This window comes from Thamnophis sirtalis, unplaced genomic scaffold, assembly GCF_051295495.1.
Source record: "Thamnophis sirtalis isolate CommonGarterSnake01/CBP01778 unplaced genomic scaffold, rThaSir2_p1.2 scaffold_2, whole genome shotgun sequence".
Classification (NCBI taxonomy): domain Eukaryota; kingdom Metazoa; phylum Chordata; class Lepidosauria; order Squamata; family Natricidae; genus Thamnophis; species Thamnophis sirtalis.
This window is the reverse complement of record NW_028261382.1, coordinates 44,377,773-44,398,482: the sequence shown is the minus strand read 5'-3', so window position 1 is coordinate 44,398,482 and position 20,710 is coordinate 44,377,773. Positions and strand designations below refer to the sequence as shown.

Genomic DNA, 20,710 nt, shown 5'->3' with positions numbered 1-20,710 from the left:
AGATAGATGATAGATAGATAGATAGATAGATAGATAGATAGATAGATAGATAGATAGATAGATAGATAGATAGATGATAGATAGATAGATATAAAGTTCTTGACGAGAGCTGAAATCTTGCCCTATGGGTAGTCCTCGGCTTACAACCACAGCTGAGGTCAAAATTTCCGTCATTGAGGGAGATCATTGTGTGAGTTTTGCCCCGTTTTATGAGCTTTCTTGCCACCATTGTTAAAGGAGTCGCAGCAGTTGTTCAGTTAGTAACGTGGTTGTTAAGTGAATCCGGTTTCCCCATTGACTTTCCCTTGTCAGAAGGTCGTAAAAGGGGGGGGGAGTGGGTCACGTCACCCCCACAGCCATCATAAATATGAATCAGTTGCCAAGCGTTTGAATTTTGAACAAAATGGGGGGGGATTGCTGAAATGATCGTGTAAAAATAGTCACAAAATGGTCGCTTTTATCAGTGTCGTCCTTCGAAAAGTCACCAAATGAACTGTCATAACTCAAGGACTACCCATGCTTCAGAATTTGGGTGACGAGTTTGGCTTTGTGGTACTGCTGGAGCTTAATTTTGGGTTTGGGATGGCAGCCAGCTGTTCTGACCTTGGTTTCCCCAACAACTACAAGACAGATTCCTGGTCCTGACAAAACCCCTTTTATTAAACAAATGTTCTCTCCTTCACCTTCAGCCAAGGCCTGGCAAACAGTCTATCAAAGGTGTATTTATGACCACAGACCTTATCTATCTTGGAAAGCTGCCATGTAAATATTTTCCAAATGCAAGGAAAGACTTGGGCACAGAGTCTCTGAGGTTCACGGACAGATCTTCACACTCCTGAAACGAATCTTAACGAATGAATTGTTTCCTGCAAAAGCCCCCTCCCTTTTCGCTCCTCTTTTATGTCCTATGGGAGGGGCCATTCCCCATCCACCTGTGGCCTTTCTCCCAAGTCGACCCTGATTTCTTAGCTATTCTTTTCCTCTGGCAGCTCTACACATGCACACAACACTGGGAACAGGCTCCAGCTGTTCCTCTGCCTCACTGCTGTCTAGCTCCAAAGGCAGCTGATCACTGCCAGGCGGCCTCAGCCCCCTCTCTGTCTCCAACACAGAGCCCTCGTCCAGCCTTCCCCAGCCTCTAGGACTGGCCCATGCTCCTCCCCAACCTCCTCACTGTCCGACTCTGCTGCCACTTCTGCTAGCGGGCCACAACACCGATGTGGTAGGCTTCAGAGCATCATTGTCCACAGCCAATAAAATGTCTATATTTCTGCTTATTAGTTGGCAGGTGTTTAAGATTCCCTCCAGGATTTTGGACTCTGCTCTGCAAATCTTCTTTTTTTTAAGTGTGGGGTTTAACTTAAAAGCATTCTTTCTTTTTCTCTGCGCAAAATATACTGTGCTTCTTGGGATATAAACCCCAGTCATTATCCCCGCAGAAAGCTCGATTTTGAAAAGCACAGGAGCTCTTTCAAACAGGCTGGTACAGAAATGGTATGGCTGCTGGGAGTAGAAAGGAAGGTTTTATTCTGCTAAGCTTCTTTAGTGTGTCAAAAGCCTTTTCGGGGGTGGGGGTGGTATTCCCCGTGCATCTTGTAGCCCAGATCTTTTCGATAGATGGAAGGGTTTGAAAGCAAGGTGCTTCGGCAGATAACCGAATTTACCTTTAGCCTGAGTTGCCTTAAGCAGGTGAGACGCTGCCGTCTCATCTTTAGCCTTTGCCCGAGCTTGTTCTGAGAGTTTAGCTCACAGGTGTGTTTTCCAATTTTCAGGGTTCCAACACTGAGACTTCATGTTCAACTGCAAAAGTGAGACGGTGTTGGGAAGGTCACCCCAGAAGTGCCTGCAACACCGTTGATCAAGCTGGAGCATGTTTTCAGCTGGCTTCCCATTGGTCAGGGGTGCAGTTGGGCAATTAGATGTCTGTGATAGGTGGTGTGTATTAAGGTTGCAAAAATTGCCTTTGCCTGTAGCTCTAAAGGAGACGCGGGTGGCTCAGTGGCTAAGACACTGAGCTTGTCGATCAGAAAGGTCGGCAGTTTGGCAGTTCGAATCCCTAGCGCCACATAACGGAGTGAGCTCCCGTTCCTTGTCCCAGCTTCTGCCAACCTAGCAGTTCGAAAGCAGGTAAAAAATGCAAGTAGAAAAATAGGAACCACCTTTGGTGGGAAAGTAACCGTATTCCGTGCGCCTTCAGTGTTTAGTCATGCCGGCCACTTGACCACGGAGACGTCTTCGGACAGCGCTGGCTCTTCGGCTTTGAAACGGAGTTGAGCAACACCCCCTAGAGTCAGGCACGACTAGTACATATGTTCGAGGTGAACCTTTACAAGTAAAACAGGCGTTCTACTCTCTCCCAGTTCACCTAATCCGGGAGTGTCAAACTCTTATTTCATTGAGGGATGCATCAGGGTTGTGTTTGACGTTGGGGGGGTGGGGCAGGTTGGGCGTGGCTAGCTCAACGGCACTCGTGTCGGAGGCATCCATGGTGACCTGAGAGCTCTTTCAGCGAAAATGGACTCCCGAGCTCCGTTTTTGGCAACCCTCTGCCAGTGAAAACGGAGCTGTTAAGTGAATTTTTGCCCCATTTTACCACCTTTCTTGCCACGGTTGTTAAGTGAACCACTGCAGTTCGTTAAGTTAATCACACAATTGTTAAGGGAATCTGGCTTTCCCCATTGACTCGGCTGGTCAGAAGGTCACTGAAGGGGGATTGTGTGACCTTCCCGGGGACACTGCAATCGTCGTAAATATGAGTCCGTTATCAAAGATCTGGATTTTGATCACGGGGATGCTGCGACGGTCGTAAGTCTGAAAAACCACCATAAGTTCCCTTTTTTTCAGTGCCGTTGTGACTTTGGACATTCACTACACCAACTAATGAACTAAGTTCACTGGAAAACTACCCGTAATGATATATTTACCTTAGGAGTAGCCACAGCTAGATCAGGTAGAATTAAGCGTGATCCCAAATAGCCGTAGAAACAAGATATACTTCAAAGGGAAACCCGGGTTGTATCATTTCTACAACATCGGACCTGCAAGCACCCGGCAACCTTCTACAGTTTGTTGAGGAGGTTTATTTGCATTTGGGTCAGGGGGTGGCTGCTTCTGTACACACCTGCCCAGCATGATCTGTTCTTTTGCCTTTCTCTCTTTGGCTGACTTCGGCTGTCTCCCTCCCCTGAAATTAAATGTCGGTCACTATTTTATTTTATTTTTTGAACGTTTACGTGGATCGCAACCTCCCTACGACACTCCTGTCCTCCGGTCGGCGGTCTTATGCATGCGCGTAGAGTTTGGTAGGGTAGAGTCGTGGCTTTCGTTTCGTGACGAGCATGTTGCCTGCTTGATTGTGGCATTTGTCGCCGATCCTGTGTGCGTCTCTCTCTCTCTCTCTCTGTATCCCTCCCTGTTTAAATCGGGGAAGTCTTCCTTGGCACGATTCAGCTTGCTGGATGCAGTTTCCCTGGTCCTTTCCTCTCTTCTCTTCCATCAGCTGGAGTTTATTTAACGCATTCCGGGAATCAGAGGGAACCCAACAGCAAATCATCTCTCCCCAAAGACCAACAACAGGAAGGACCAAAACAAGGACGCGTCCAAGGGACCAAGGAAGGTTCAAGGATAGAGACCATTTCGGTGGCATCTCCTCGCCAAATGGAATTGCCCTTTTCGGCGGGATCTAAAATTCATAGCCGTGGCCCCGTCACGGAAGCGACTTCTCCGCGGGAGAGTGAATTCATAGGAGCCGGGCCCCTGGGTGGTAAGACTGATCAGAATGGATGCCGGCCCGAAGAAGAACGAGCGTCAAAAGGAGACGCCACGTTTGCACTGTTGGCCAGCTCGGAAGATGGACGCGAGAAGGTTCCTTCTGAGATTCTCAGCTCACATTCCACCGCGTCTCCCGGGGACACTGCTGAGCCGCCCGCGGAAAAAGATTCCCCCGAATCTCCCTTTGAAGTCATTGCTGACAAGCTGGAATTTGATAAGGAGTTTAAAGAGGTCGTGACCAGCAGCTCCAAGGACATCGGGAGCAACTGGGTGATACACGGCGAAAGGGAGCAGTTGACCGATATTCCAGAAGACAGCATTTGCGAGTTCCAGGCAAAACCCCGTAGTAGTGGGCGGCTTCCCTCAGGACCGGGGCTCTCCCGCCAGTCTTCAGGCACAACGGCGGCTCTGGAGGAAGTCTCCAAATGCGTCCGCGATCTACACAGTTTCACCAATGAGCTGCTTAACTGGGACCTGATTCCCAAGGATCTGGAAGACAAGGCGGATGACTTTATCAACACGGGCTTTAAGGCCTCACCCGGCGAAATCGGCGGTGGCGTTCCAGAACCCGTCGTGAGGCCTAGCGATACAGAAACCGGCAAGGCTCCCGCGCCTCACCAGCCTGTGACAATCAGCCTCCACCCAAAAGGCAAGCCGTCTCCAAAAGTAGACAAGGATCAAGCCGCTGTGGTTGGCCAAGCCGTCACTGTGGTGAAAAGTGCTCCTCCGGAAGCCGTCCAGATGACAACCGAGCTCTCTTGGCCCAATCTATGCCTGCCTGAAACCGCTGATGCGGATAGCTCTGGAGAATCTGATGACACGGTCATCGAAGATGTCCCCGCTGACCTGACATTCCCGAATAAGGCGGTGGCTGAGAATTGCCAGGGCTTCTCCAAACTCATCGGCTCCTCTGAGGCAGAAATCGAATATATAGATGAGGAGGAGGCTTCTGATGAGCTTCAGGAAGACCAAATGGTTTCCCAGTCCTTGGAAAGCCGTTGGCGATTCACGGATGAGTTCAAAGTAATCCCAGCTACAGAGAGACCGTCTCCTGCCTTTCAGTCTTCCAGAGAACCTGATCTGAGCCCACCTTCTAAAGCCAAGCAGGCGTTTGACGCTGGAGAACTGGAGGTGCCGAGGAAGACGCCCAAGGCCGAAGACCCCTCGCGAAAGATTACTTTGGACAGCGTCAAAGAGGTGGTGTGCCCGGATGGTCTGGGCAGTGAAAGTTTTATGGACTTCATGAAGGAGTGCTTAAAATCCAAGGGGGCTGAATCTCCGGAAGACCCAGTGGAGATGTTCTCGGAGGCGGAGCTGAAGGCCGCTCGCTCCCAAGGGGCATGGCCCTCCTTTCAGCAGCCGCCCCAAGGGAAGCAGGATTTCGAACACGAGCACATCACCATCACAGCCCTCAAAGAGGTGGGGAGGAAAGCTGAGAGACCCACACTCTTCTCTCCCCCCAGAGGGAGGCACTTTGGACAGTACTGTGAGTTCCCGCCCGACGCGCTACCCTCTGCTCCAAAGTCAGCCTTGGAGAAGAGACCTCTCTGCCTTGAGCAGGCCGTCGATGTGATGCTGGTTCCCGCCAGCGTCAGTCTTGGGAAAACTTCTCACCCGCTTCCTCCCGAGCCGCCGTCTGTGCTACATGCCCTTACAAAATTACTGGCTCAATTCTCAGGTAACCCCACGAGAAGGTAAATGATGTGGCTTGCATGTGGCTCCCTGCAAGAACCATGGGTGTTGTGTTGTTTATTTCCACTGGGGTGACAGTGGATACTTGGATAAGCTTACTTTTTAACCTCCTTATTTGTAAAATCCCACTTAATAATAATAATAATAATCAGCTATCCCACCAAGTTCCAGTCTATTTGTCTGGTTAATTTTTACAGTTTTCAAAGACATTTTTGATGCCCGGAAGGCGAAAACTTTTTCCTTTTGCTTTCTAAAAACACTATCCCGTTTATCCGTTTAAAACTTTTTTGCATCACAGTCTTGTTAAGCTTTTGGCTTATAAATTGAAATTCTTTTAAGATAGTAGGGTGTGGCACGACAAAACCGCGCTCGACTAAGCCGCGCCCGATTAAACTGTGTCGCTGACGTCATCAACAGGGCGACAACAGCGAGCGCGGAGAAAGAAGGGCGCTTTAAATAGCGCTTTGAAAGCAAGCCGATTCAACTTAAGGTAAGGGTTAGGTTTAGGGTTAGCTTTAGGGTTAGCTTTAGGGTTAGGTTAAGGATTAGGGTTAGGTTTAGGGTTAGGTTAAGTGTTAGGATTAGGTTTAGGGTTAGGTTAAGGGTTAGGATTAGGTTTAGGGTTAGGTTAAGGGTTAGGTTAAGGGTTAGGTTTAGGGTTAGGTTTAGGGTTAGGTTTAGGATTAGGTTTAGGGGGGTTAGGTTTAGGTTTAGGGGTTAATTTTAGGTTTAGCGTTTACAGCATGCTTCTGTCTCCGCGCTGTTGTCGCGCTGTTGATGACGTCAGCTACGCGGTTTCGTTGAACGCGGTTTTGTGGTGGAACCATAGTAGGGTTCTCCCCCCCTCTACTTAATTCCAAAATGAAGGTAACTCACCGAGTAGCTTTTGGTTTTTTTGAAATATTTCTCTTACGTTGTACATTAGTTGTATCCCGAAGTGTTTAAGAAAGTGAGCTTTCTGTAGGTCGTATCCATAAAAGCTACATAAAAGATTTTGAGGCACGTTGGTGTTTCCTTCACTCTTGTCTATCGCAAGACCAGATTCACATGTGAAGATCCAATGAAACTGATTTATTGCTGAAAGCTTATGCACAAGAATCTTCTCAACTAACAATCAGCCGCCGCTTGGAGTTAGATAAGGCTCAACAGAATACAAGGGAGGTTGGACTTAGTCCGCTTATGGCTATGTAGGGTGTTCTGACTTCCCAAGAGCATGAAGCAAACTCCTTGTCCCGACAAAAAACCCTTTTATTAATTCACTGCGATTTCTTCTCATTCACATCCAGCAAAGTCTTTCAAGGGAGGATTTACAGTCACAGACCTTCTCTGGCTTGGAGAGCTGCCAGGCCGATACTCGGAGAGTCGCGAACCAATTAAGCAACTAACTGTCTCCTGCAAACTCCACTCCCCTTTCCCTCTTCTTTTATTTCCTCTGGGAGGGGCCATTCATCGTCCCCCTGTGGCCTTCCTCCCAAGTCGACCCCCTGTTATTTAGCTCTTCCCTTCCTCTGGTAACTCTGTGCATGCGCATACTAGGAACAGGCTCCAACTGTTCTTCTGCTCCACTGATCTCCGACTCCAATGGCAGCCGATAATTGTCAGACAGCCCTGGCCCCCTCTCTGCCTCCGACACGGAGCCCTCATCAGAGCCTTCCCTAGACTCCAGGACTGCCCCATGTTCCTCTCCAACCTCCTCACTATCCGAATCTGCTACCACCTCCGCTGGCCACTGACGGGCCACAATATAGGGATTCTAGGCTGATTCCTCTTTTGACTCCGCCTCCAGTTTCTGCCATTCCTCCTACAGCTCAATGCACAGTTGAGTGCAAAAACCTCAATATTTGAGATCTGCTCAATAGGGCTAACTATCCAGAGTTCAAGAGGGCGATCTCCTGATCTCTTCCTTCTCCAGAGAGAATTTCATCAGCTCGGCTACTAATTTTGCCACGATGCTTTTACCCATTCATGAAATGCTCACTGAGACATCTAATGTTCTAACCCAACTTCCTTAAAAAGCAAGAAACAAAGTATTGGTCCCGACAAAACCCCTTTTATTTACACTACTGTGAATTCCTTTCCCTCACAGTCTGCAAGGCTTTAGCAAACAGTCTTTCTGAGGAATGTTTATCCACACGAACCTTATCTCGCTTGGAGAGCTGCCAGATAACTAGTTTCCAAAGGCAGGGCAAGGCAAAACTTGGCACAGAGTCTCTTATAGTCACAAACAGGACTTTCCACTCTTGAAACAACCAATGAATGAATTGTCTCCTGCAAACTCCACTCCCCATTCGCTCCTCTTTTGTTTCCTCTGGGAGGGGCCAATCACCTCCAAGGTGTGGCTTTACTCCCAAGTCGACCCTGCTTTCTTAGTTGTTCTTGTCTTCCGGCAGCTCTTGCTCAGGCGCACACTGGGAACAGGCTCCAGCTGTTCCTCTGCCTCACTGCTGTCTAGCTCCCTCTCTGCCTCCGACGCAGAGCCCTCGTCTGAGCTTCCCTCAACCCGCAGGACTGGCCCATGTTCCTCCCCAAGTGTCCAACTATGCTGCCAGCTCCTCTGGCCACCGGCGGGCCACAACATCCAAAGTGCATAGACCCTCACCAAGATCAGTCACTAAGTTAGCACTTTCTAGACAAGAACTACATTTAATCCTCAACTTACGACCAGTTGCTTGGTGACCGTTACAGTGGACACCCCGTCCGCAAAAGCGATTTGCAACCTGATTTTGAAGATTATGATGGCTACACACACACACACACACACACACACACACACACACACACACACACAAATTTGCTCCGTTACAAAATGCTCACTGGGTAAAACAGATTCACTTAATCACTGTTGTGTTTGCTTAGTGACTGCAATGACTTACAACCGTAATTCTGGGGCAGTTTACGGCCATAAGTCGAGGACTACCTGAAAATGCATGATGGAATACTTTTTCATAACTGCACCCCTTCAACTATTGCCAGTTAATTTGCAGCTATTTTTTTTTTAATCCAGTGAATATTTCTGATCACGAAGGAAATTCAAAGCAGTTGGTTGTGAAGGTAACCAGTCAGCTGTTTAGGATTAGGGAGGGGGGCATTGAGTTTTCTAATACTTGAGGGCGGTCAGAATGGGGGGGGGGATTTATTCTCCAAAGCACCTGAAGGGCAGGACAAGAAGTAAAAGGTGGAAGTTCATTAAAGAGAGAAGCAAACTGGAATTAAGGAGAAATTTCCTAACAGTAAGAACAATTAGACTAGAAGACCTTCAAGGTCCTTTCCAGCTCTGTTTTTCTGTTCTTCTGCCTTCCTTCCTTCCTTCCTTCCTTCCTTCCTTCCTTCCTTCCTTCCTTATCACTGGAGGTTTTCAAGAAGAGACTGGACAGCAATTTGTCTGAAATGGGATAGGGTTTCCTGCTTGAGCAGAGGGTTGGACTAGAAGACCTCTAAAGTCCCTTCCAACTATGTTATTCTGCTATTCCTTCCTTCCTTCCTTCCTTCCTTCCTTCCTTCCTTCCTTCCTTCCTTCCTTCCTTCCTTCCTTCCTTCCTTCCTTCCTTCCTTCCTTCCCACTGGAGGTTTTCAAGAAGAGACTGGACAGCAATTTGTCTGAAATGGGATAGGGTTTCCTGCTTGACCAGAGGGTTGGATTAGAAGACCTCTAAAGTCCCTTCCAACTATTATTGTACACTTACTTACTTACTTACTTACTTATCTTATCTTATCTTATCTTATCTTATCACTGGAGCTTTTCAAGAAGAGACTGGACAACCATTTGCCTGAAATGGTATAAAGACTCCTGCCTCGAGCAGGGGGGGGATGGACTAGAAGACCTCCAAGGACCCTTCCAGCCCTACAATTCTATATGTTCTTTTTTTGCCCGGGGGTGGTGATGGTGAAGAGCCGTTGGGGGATTTCACGTAACTTGTCAAAGTGTGTGAGAAAGAGAGTTGGAAGGGGAGGCATCACAGCTTCCTAACCCCAGAGCTAAACAGTAGGCGAAAAATCTGGCAAAATTGGAATTGTGTGTGTTCGTCTGTCCCCACCAAGTATTCCGGAGATGCTGCTATACCAGTGTTTCTCAACCTTGGCAACTTGAAGATGTCTGGACTTCAATTCCCAGAATTCCCCAGCCAGCATTCGCTGGCTGGGGAATTCTGGGAGTTGAAGTCCGGACATCTTCAAGTTGCCAAGGTTGAGAAACACTATGCTATATACCTTTGTGGTTTAGACCAGAATGTGATTTAAACGTGGAAGGCTATAAAAGATAAAAGATTTGTTTTTTTTGATATCCAGAAGAAATCCAGTGGGGAGGGCTACGGTCTCAATTTCGGGAGATGGACATCTTTAACAAGAGATAAAAGGGGCTGACACTCCTCCCCCCCCCTCTTCTCTTCCCTCTCCTTTTTAATTCAGGGAGCCCACCCCACCCCTGTCCAAAGGATGGGCTTTTATAAACTTTTATTCTTGGCCAGCTGCCCGTGGCCCATGGACCCCCTCAAGGGGGAGTGGATTTCCCCACTACTCAAACAGAGGAAGCCTTGTGTTGAGTTGTGAATGCTTTTTCTGTGCTGTTCAGACAAGTCTCGATTCTTTTTGGGGGGGGGGCTTGTCTGGGTCTAGCCCTCCCCCTGCTTTTCTTGAGCTCTGCAGCTTAGATGGGAGCCCCAGCGTTCAATAACACAGAATACCAGGCAGTCCTCAACTTACGACCCACCGCTGACTCCAACCTTTCCGTTGCTAAGTGAGACATTTCTTCAATGAGTTTTGTGTGTCCCCCCCCCTTGCCTCCGTCATTAAGTAAACCACTGCAGTTAGTCAGCACGGTCGTTAAGTGAGCCTGGCTTCCCCCTTGACTTTGCCGGTTGCAAAAGGGGAATCGCATGACCATCATAAATGCTAGTCAGGGGCCAAGCGTCTGAATTTTGATCACATGACCGGGGGGGATGCCGCAGCGGTCGTAAAGTGTGGGAAAACGCTCCTTGGCCCCTTTTTTTCAGTGCCGTTGTAACTTCAGACGTTCACTAAATGAATTGTTGTAAGTCGAGGACTATCTGTATTGTGAAATGGGAGTATTTCGAAATATAGGGGAGAGGTAGGTTGGTGGCTAAATAAATACATAACAATGTCGAAAGAGTAGCTTTTGTACCTCAATTAAATCTGCTCTTGGGGGAATATAAATTGCATTATGTGTAATAGGAATAGGGAGGCGGTAGCTCAGGGGCTAAGACGCTGAGCTTGTTGATCAGAAAGGCCAGCAGTTTGGCGGTTCGAATCCCCAGCGCCGCGTAATGGAGTGAGCTCCCGTGACTTGTCCCAGCTTCTGCCAACCTAGCAGTTCAAAAGCAGGTAAAAAATGCAAGTAGAAAAACAGGAACCACCTTTGGTGGGAAGGGAACAGCGTCCCGTGCGCCTTCGGCGTTGAGTCATGCCGGCCACATGACCCCGGAGACGTCTTCGGACAGCGCTGGCTCTTCGGCTTTCAAACGGAGATGAGCACCGCCCCCTAGAGTCGGGAAGGACTAGCACATATGTACAAACGGAACCTTTCCCTAATCTGTATTCTCCACATCAAAAGCATACACCTTGCTATGTTATTTAAGTACGAATACTTTAAATTACCCGGCCTGCAATATAAAGTTGCTAAGCCCTAAAATCACCACCTTTTCGGTTTTGGGAAAAGCAGAAGAAAAAGGAAGATTCAAGGTCAGGCTAAGACAACACAAAAGTTTTATTTTTAATTGTTTGGCATTTGAAGCCCTCCTCCTCCTCCTCCACAGCATTATCCAAAATTTAAGAAACGGGGTTCTTTGCTTTGGCTCCTTAAAAAGAGCTGAAATGCAGAATTTTAGTTTAAAGGTAAACGACGAGGCAAACTTTCTGAAACACCATCAATAATCAAGTTAAAATCTACAAAAGCTTCCATTTAAAAAGAAAAGAAAATCTTGTCTCTCTTAATAATCGCTTTGCTTATTCTCTGCCAAAATATTCTGGACACAGAATTATTATCGGTATATTTCTTTTATTACAAACCAGCCGATAATCTGCCTTGTCCAGGTATTTATTTATAGGGGGGGAATGTCCAGACCAAACGTAATTTCTAATGTTGGATTTTCCCCTTTATCAGAGGGAAGCCCCCTTGTGGAGTACTGTGAAGCCGTTACCAAGGCAACTCCACTGCGCTGCACAGTAGAAGCCATTTTACAGCAGTATAGTAGAAACCATTTTGAGGCACAACAGGATGTATCTTAACAGAACACACACCCCGAGGGATGTCTTACCCCCATAGTATTTGTTTCCGGAGAGTAAGTCATCTGCGTACCAAGTTTTGTTGAAATTGTTCAAGGCGTTCCAGAGTTATGCTGGAACATACACACACACAGCCATTGATTGATTGATTGAAAGAAGGAAGGAAAGAAGGAAGGAAGGAAGGAAGGAAGGAAAGAAGCAGACAGACAGACAGATAGACAGATAGATAGAAAGAAGATAACTGGTGCTCCGTTTGCAGAAACTACGTCCTAAGGAGCATGAAAGAAGATTTAAGAGGATTTTAGTCGGCCATAATTTTTTTTTTTTTTTTTTTACGATTCTGTGTTGCTTTTCGAGAGTCTTAAATGAATTGGGATTTTCAATTCCCAATTGTTGTGACTAGAGGCTGGTTTTATGCAACTACGACTACAAATCTGTGTCAATCACCTTTTTTAAAAATAATAATAATGAGATTTTTTTATTCCATTCTTGTATTTTGAAACCGATTCGGATGGGGGCGTTCCCTTTAGTTAAAAATGAGAATCCTTGACTTACCGGAAATGAGGTCAAAATTTCTCAAGTTGCTAAGCCAAGCATTTCTTAAGTGAGCATTGTCCCATCTTAACGGCCTTCCTCGCCACCGTGTCTAAACGAATCACAGCAGTTGTCAAGTTAATCCCACGGTCGTTAAATGAATCGGGCTTCCCCATTGATTTTGCTTGTCAGAAGGTCACCAAAGCAGATCACGTGGCCACACACACAAACACACACACACACACAGGGCCACTGCAACTGTCATAAATGCAAACCAGTTGGCAAGCCTCTGAATTTTTAAATCACATGACCCTGGGGGGACGTTGCAACAGTCGTAAGTGTGAAAAACTAAACGAACTGTTGTAAGTCGAGGATTACCTGTATTGTAAAATGGGAGTATTTTGAAATATAGGGGAGAGGTAGATTGGTGGTTAAATAAATATATTTAGTTCACCCAGTGAACTGTGATGTATCGAGGACTCCCCGTATAGTTGTTATTTATTTTTATTTATTTTTTAGTTTTCAAATTTAGACACCGCCCATCCGGCTGAGCCACTTTACAGTTACAAGCTTCCCCTGCAAGGGATCATGCGCTCAATTTGACAGTAGATAGTAAGAGCACTTAGACTTATATACCACTTCACAGTGCTTTACGGCCCTCTCTAAGCGGTTTACAGAGTCAGCCTCTTGCCCCCAACAATCTGGGTCCTCATTTTAACCACCACGGAAGGACGGAAGGCTGAGTCAACCTTGAGCCGGTCAGGATCGAACTGCTGGCAGTGGGCAGATTTAACCTGCAATACTGCATTCTGGAAGGGAGGGAGGGAGGGAGGGAGGGAGGGAAGGAAGGAAGGAAGGAAGGAAGGAAGGAAGGAAGGAAGGAAGGAAGGAAGGAAGGAAGGAAGGAAGGAAGGAAGGAAGGAAGGAAGGAAGGAAGGAAGGAAGGAAGATAGCAATGGCACTTAGACTTATATACTGCTTCACAGTGCTATACAGCCCTCTCTAAGCAGTTTATAGAGTCAGCCTCTTGCCCCCAACAATCTGGGTCCTCATTTTCCTGATCTCTGAAGGATGGAAGGCTGAGTCAACCTTGAGCCAGTCAGGATCGAACTGCTGGCAGTGGGCAGATTTAACCTGCAATACTGCATTCTGGAAGGAAGGAAGGAAGGAAGGAAGGAAGGAAGGAAGGAAGGAAGGAAGGAAGGAAGGAAGGAAGGAAGGAAGGAAGATAGCAATGGCACTTAGACTTATATACTGCTTCACAGTGCTATACAGCCCTCTCTAAGCGGTTTACAGAGTCAGCCTCTTGCCCCCAACAATCTGGGCCCTCACTTTACTGATCTCTGAAGGATGGAAAGCTGAGTCAACCTTGAGCTGGTCAGGATCGAACTGCTGGCAATGGGCAGAATTAGTCTGCAATACTGCATTCTAACCACTGGGAGGGAGGGAGGGGGGGAAGGAAGGAAGGAAGGAAGGACTTAGACTTATATACAGCTTCACGGTGTTTTTACAGCCCTCTCTAAGCGTTTTACAGAGTCAGCCTATTGCCTATCAACAATCTGGGTCCTCATTTGACCCACCTCGGAAGGACGGAAGGCTGAGTCAACCTTGAGCCTGGTGAGATTCAAACTGCCAAATTGCAGGCAGTCAGCAGAAGTAGCCTGCAGTACCGCCCTCTCACCACTGCGCCATCCCCACGGCTCTCCTCCTCTGACGGCCGGTGTCTCCTCTTCTCCCTTTCCCCACAGTGCGAGACCTGGTTTTCTGGAGGGATGTGAAGAAGTCTGGGGCCGTGTTCAGCACCACCCTGATCCTGCTCCTCTCCCTGGCCGCCTTTAGCGTCATCAGCGTCGTCTCGTACCTCATCCTGGCCCTGCTGTCTGTCACCATCTGCTTCCGGGTCTACAAGTCCGTCATCCAAGCTGTGCAGAAATCCGAAGAAGGCCATCCCTTCAAGTGAGCGGGCTCCAAGTCCATCTTGGATCTTCTGCCCCTGGTTGTCCCTTTTGTGAAATGGGCAGATCTCATAACTCAGTGGTTTGGGATCCCCATGGGTGGCCTCTGAGTCCTGGGCAAAAGCGTGTTAAATGTATATTTATGGGGCACGTTAAAAAATACCCTTGCTCACTATTGTGCGGTGTTTCTCAACCACTGCAACTTTTAAGGCGTGTGTCCCAAAGGTGCTTTTAGAAAGGAAAGGAAGGGAAAGAAAGAAAGAAAGAAAGAAAGAAAGAAAGAAAGAAAGAAAGAAAGAAAGAAAGAAAGAAAGAAAGAAAGAAAGAAAGAAAGAAAGAAAGGCAAAAGCACTAGCCCTTAGACTTATATACCGCTTCACAGTGCTTTCCAGCCCTCTCCAAGCGGTTTACAGATTCTGCCACTTATCCCCAACAATCGATCCTCATTTTAGGTAGGTAGGTATGTAGTTGGGAGGGAGGGAGGGAGGAAGGAAGGAAGGAACGAGAAAAAGGAGAAAGAGAAGGAAGGGCAATAGCAATAGTACTTAGACTTAAATACCACTTCATGGTGCTTTTACAGCCCTCTCTAAGCGGTTTACAGAGTCAGCCTCTTGCCCCCAACAATCTGGGTCCTCGTTTTATCCACCTCGGAAGGAAGGAAGGCAGGCTGAGTCAACCTTGAGCTGGTCAGGATCAAACTCCTGACGGTGGGCAGTGTTAGCATGCAATACAGCATTCTAACCACGAGGGAGGGAGAGAGGAAGGAAGGAAGGAGTACTGCATTCTAATCACTGCGCTACCACTGTTCTTCAACCACCAATCCGATTTTATGACATTTTTGGGTGGTGGTGAAGTGAATCACACTGTTTATTCAGTGACATGTTTGCTGCAGGAAGTAAAAACTGCTTTTCAGCCAAAAAGGTAAATTGTGGTCCCAGGATCCACAGCACGCCACAAACTGCCATAAATATAGGCCGGTTGCCGAGCGGCCAAAATGTGGTCAGGTGACCACAGAAGGGGCCGCCATTGGAAGTTCTGATCTGGGTTGTAAGACCTTTTGGGCAGGCGTGTGTCTGTCGTAAGCCGAAAACCAGCTACACGTTTCCTTCGCTGTTACACTCTGCCATTTCCCTCCGCAGAGCCTACTTAAACATGGACGTCAACCTCTCCTCCGAGACCTTCCATAACTACGTCAGCTCTGCCCTGGTCCACGTCAACCACATCCTGAAAGCCATCCTGCGCCTCTTCCTGGTGGAAGATTTGGTCGATTCACTGAAGGTCAGCACGAGGCCTCACCCAGGAATTTGGGCCCAGGGTCGGAGGTGGTATTCAGTCGATTTGGAACGGTTCGCCCGAACCAGTAGCGAAAAACGCGGGCTGCCACCCACTTCCCCTGGCTCTATGGTAGTGATGGCGAACCTTTTTTTCCTCGGGTGCCAAAAGCGCCAACACCCATAATCCAATGCCCCCCGCAATATTTCCACCACCACCCCGCGCATACGGGCGTGACCCCTTGTACCCCTGCTTCCTGCGCATGCGTGCGCAACCCCTGTTTTGCTGCTAGCAGGCCCCCCTGCAGCCCCCTGGGACCAAAACAGTGGTGGGTTACGACCGGTATGTCCTGGTACGGGTGTACCGATGCCTACCAGGAGCACCAGGTACCGTTCAGGTACGGTGCTCCAGAGGGCCCCGCCCACCCACGCTCCTTACCGGTATTTGAAATTTTCGAGGCTTACATGCACGGAGCGTACGGCAGCTGGAGTGTCGCGGGTGGTAACCATGCATGCGTGCATGTTCATGTGGTGGGCGCCCAGCCCTGTTGCACTGTACTAGTTGCACCGGGATCCGGAACCCACACTAGACCAAAAATGGGGTGGGGGGGCACATTCCCCCTCACCCTAACCCCCCCCCTCCACATGCACGTGTGACCCCACCCACGGGCATGCGCATGCATCCCCCAGCAGAGACCTGAAAAATCATTTGGCTGGTGGGAGGCACATGCACAGTGAAGCTGACCTGGGCGACCCTAAAGGAAAAGCCTAGCAATTGGGGAGCCAACCGGTGACAGGGAGCTGCAGCAGAGGGATGAAAGGGCCGCATGCGGCTCCAGAGCCGCAGGTTGCCAACCCCTGCCCTAGCAGTTTGAAAGCATATACAAGTAGATAAATAGGTACCACTCTCGGCGGGAAAGGTCACAGCGTTCGGTGCCCCTTCGGCATATAGTCATGCTGGACACGGGAGCATCTTCGGACGACTCTGGCCCCCTCCGTTAAGAAATGGAGGTGAGCAACCCTCCCTAGAGTAGGACACCACAGTAGGCCGGGGAAAACATGACTCTATCAAAAGGGATTTAGCAGCCCGGGTTTCACCATTCGATGCCTCCGGGCGCACATTCCTGCCCTCCCGTTCTTGCTAACTGTGCCCTCTCCTTGGTCTGCAGCTCGCGGTCGTCATGTGGCTGATGACATACGTCGGAGCCATTTTTAATGGGATCACCCTCCTCATCCTAGGTAAGTTGCAAACAGAGATAAAGATGAAAGCATGGACAGTTCCTCAGTGACCAGTAGGCAGGTGGCGGAGACCCCCACCCCACCCCCCTTGGCTTCTTCCATTTGCTTCCTCCTCCATTCTTTACTCTTCGTTTAGATATTAGATTTATATCCCATGATTCATTGGGGACCTCAAACGGCATACATTTTCTCCCAGAACAACAGTCCTGTGAGGTAGGCTAACTTGCAAGGGATGAATTGACCCAGAGTGTCTCCGGGAGATCCTTGGGGCTGAGGACTCGAACCCAGGTCTCTCCAGTACTACCAGTCTATCCCCTTCCCTTCTACAGAATCCCAGTATAGTTTAGTTTTCTTTTATATTTTATTTTTCATTTTTCATTTTATTTTATTATTATTTGTATGCCACCCGTCTCTCTACCAAGCAACTCCAGGCGGCGTTGATTGATGCTTAAATTTGCTCTCAAAAGTACGAAGCCGGTAAGGAAGAGACATCAGGAAGGAGAAGGTTTAGAAAAAAGAAAAAAAAATCTAAAGCCCCTGTTTGAAAAAAAACCTGGCAGTTCTTATACCCGTGCAGAGTGAAAACGGTCCCGGTAGCATGATAAGAAAATTATTCCCATTGCATTTTAAATCGAATTTTATTCCAATTCCATTTTAAATTTGCTTTTTTAATCAGATTTTAGTAATAAATTTCTTTCTGGAACTCTGCACTTCGATATTGCCCAAGGGCTAATCAAAAAATAAATATTGAAAGATAAGAAAAGGGATATCAGCAGCAGGGCATTTCTTTTAGCTGGACTGCCCAAGAGAAGGTATCAATGTCCCTGCACCACCTTCTTCTTTCCTCCCAGCCCTAAACCTTCCTCTTTCTGAGTGTCTATAGACAATGGTTCTTGCCTAATCTATTCAAAAATCCCAGCTTCCTCCTCCTGAGGCAACGAGCATCTACTGTAGAGAGGCCTGCTTTCAATCCTGAGACCTGTCCTCAATTTTTTAAGTGCCGTATTTTTCGGAGTATAAGACGCACTTTTATCCCCCCCTAAAAGAGGGTGAAAATTTGGTTGTGTCTTATACATCGAATGTAGTCTGTAGTCAGCTGTTTCAGGCTGCAGGAATTGGTATTCCGGTGCCGCACACCCCGTTTTCGACCTCTGCGCCCCGTTTTCCGCCCATTCCGAAACCCGTCACCCAGAACAGGCGGAAAATGGAGTGCTGAAAACAGGGCGCGCGGAGGCGGCAATAGTCTATGGAAATCCCTGCAGCCTGAAACAGCTGATCATCGGGAGACCAATTCAATTCTTATTTTATTATTTGCTTGCCACCTGTCTCTACCAAGTTTTATGTTTATTTTATTTTAATTTTATTATTTTATTTTATATTTCATTTCTTATTTTATTTTATTATTATTTGCTTGCCACCTGTCTCTACCAAGTTTTATTTTTATTTTATTATTTTATTTTAATTTTATATTTCATTTTCTGCCCATTCCGATCCCCGTTGCCCGGAACAGGCAGAAAATGGGGTGCTGAAAAGGGGGGGGGGGCGTGGAGGCGGCAATCCTCTATGGCAACCCCTGCAGCCTGAAACAGCTGATCATTGGGAGGCCAATTCAACCGACAAATCAGCTGTTTATGCTAATCAGGCTGTGCTGAAATTGAAACTGAAACACTTCGTTTACTGCAAGGAGGCAAATTGCTGGGAGGTAGAGGCAGATTTTTCCCCCTTGTGCTAATCAGGCTAAACTGAAACTGAAACAGGCTGTTTGCTGTTTGCTGCAAGGAGGCAAATGCAGAGGCAGATTTTGGTTTTCTTGTTTTCTTCCCAAAAAGCTAGGTGCGTATTATACTTCAGAGCATCTTATACCCTGAAAAATACGGTAGCTTTTGGGTTTTGGAGATCTCTTGATTGGGCCCCAAAGCCTCTCCAGAATCCAGCTTCACCCCTTTTGACTTATCATGCCTTTCTTCTTCTTTCTTTTTTTAGGGGAATTGCTGGTTTTCAGCATGCCGGTCGTTTATGAGAAATATAAGGTGGGTAGCTTCAGTCTCAAGAATTCTAGGCAAGCCATTCGGAAATAATAATTATTGTGTGTCTCCCAGGATTGCTGAAATAATGGGATTTTAGAGAAAGTTGGTGGCTTTGACAATATTATAATATTATATATGCTTCGTATAAAATAGGCAACAGGTATTCTGACCCAGGCTTCTTTAAAAAGCAAAAAGCAGAGTCTTGGTCCCAGCAAAACCCCTTTTATTTACACACCTGTGAATTCCTTTCATTCATAAGTCAGCAAGGCTTAGCAAACAGTCTTTCAAAGGAATGTTTATCCACATGAACCTTATCTCGCTTGGAGAGCTGCCAGATAGCTAGTTTCCAAATGCAGGGCAAGGCAAAACTTGGCAGAGAGTCTCTTATAGTCACAAACAGAACTGTCCACTCTTGAAACGACCGAAGGGACGAATTGTTTCCTGCAAAAGCCCCCTCCCCATTCGCTCCTCTTTTGTCTCCTGTGGGAGGGGTCAATCACCTGCAAGGTGTGGATTTACTCCCAAGTCGACCCTGATTTCTGAGTTGTTCTCGTCTTCTGGCAGCTCTGCGCAGGCGCACACTGGGAACAGGCTCCAGCTGTTCCTCTGCCTCACTGCTGTCTAATTCCCTCTCTGACTCGGACACAAAGCCCTTGTCTGAGCTCTCCTCAACCCCCGGGACTGGCCCATGTTCCTCCTCATTGTCCGAATCTGCTGCCAGCTCCAATGGCCGCTGGTGGGCCACAACAACAAAGAATCGGGAAGTTTTTTTCCCAAGCTTTGAAACACGCAACAGGGCAGTATGTTAAAAAAAAAAGGCGGAGCAGAATTCGTGATCGCATCTTTTGGGGCATCTGGACAGCTTGTTAGAACTGGTAGAGTAAATAAGAACAGAAGCCAATGTATTTCATTCCCTTCTTTTATTTTTCAAATGTAGAATATTGCCTCATTCTTTTTGGGCATTTTATTCCCTCTTTTAAAAAAAAAATGGGGAACAGAAAATTAAGAGGATTGGGGGGGTGGGGGGACCTGTGTTGAAAGTCTAAAGATGGTGTTTTTCCCCCGACTTCAGGCTCTTTTAAGATGTGTGGATTTCAACTCTCCAAATTTCCCAGCCAGCAGGGCCCAAAACAGGACTGGCTGGGGAATGCTGGGAGTTGAAGTCCACACATCTTCAAGTGCCCGAAATTGGGAAACACTGGTTTAAGAGCAGGGTTTGGTGACAGAGCAGAGCTATGAATGGGAGAGGGAAGGAGGGGTCAAACGCGTCATCAGTCTTGAGTCTCTTCATGCCCACAAGAGATGCCTTGAATTCCATTGACATTCCGGAATTCCAATTGGCTTTAACAGCAGTTCATATTCTGGTAGAGAGAATAGGCTTCTAATAAACTCTTCTTTATATTCATTTGATCAACTGCCGGGTTTCCTGACTTGTCACCCTGGACAGAGACGTATAAATTTGACAATGCACAACCCATCTTTGGTCTCCCTGACTCATCATCTCTCTTGCTTTCGGTCCTCAGACTCAGATTGACCATTATGTCGGGATCGTGCGGGATCAAGTCAAATCTGCAGCTACAAAGTGAGTCGCACAAAAACATCCTGAGTTTGTCCCAGGACTCCCCTTTGGCGATGAAAGAAAGCCATAGGCCAAAACTGAAGTAGTGGGGCTTCACAGGGAGGGAGGGAGGAATATGATAGAAGGAACGAAGATGATAGAAGGAAGGAAGATCAAGGAAGGAAGGTGAGGAAGGAAGGAAGGTGATAAAAGGAAGATAGATGGAAGGAAAGGAAGGAAGGAAAATAGAATATGAAGGAAGAAAAGGAAAGAAGATGATAAAGAGAAGGAGGAAAGATAGATGAAAGGAAAGAAGATCATGGAAGGAAGGAGAAGGAAGATGATAAGGAAGGAAGATGATAAAGAAGGGTGATAGAAGGAAGATAGATGGAAGGAAAGGAAGGAAAAAATAGATGAAGGAAAGAA

At 47.4% G+C, this 20,710-nt stretch overlaps 1 protein-coding gene across 3 annotated transcripts in view; it reads left to right on the top strand.

Annotated features, from left to right (window-relative positions):
• The window catches only part of RTN3 (reticulon 3), a 53,770-nt gene that overhangs the window by 30,468 nt on the left and 2,592 nt on the right, over positions 1–20,710 (top strand). For 2 of the 3 annotated variants that reach the window (XM_087705243.1, XM_087705244.1), the window contains 5 exons: positions 13,983–14,190; positions 15,329–15,467; positions 16,630–16,699; positions 18,683–18,729; positions 20,250–20,308. In XM_087705243.1, the coding sequence (XP_087561369.1) occupies positions 13,983–14,190; positions 15,329–15,467; positions 16,630–16,699; positions 18,683–18,729; positions 20,250–20,308 (523 nt within the window). Of the gene's footprint in view, positions 1–3,499; positions 5,450–13,982; positions 14,191–15,328; positions 15,468–16,629; positions 16,700–18,682; positions 18,730–20,249; positions 20,309–20,710 lie in introns of all 3 variants that reach the window. The other variant, XM_014070463.2, reaches the window with a different exon arrangement.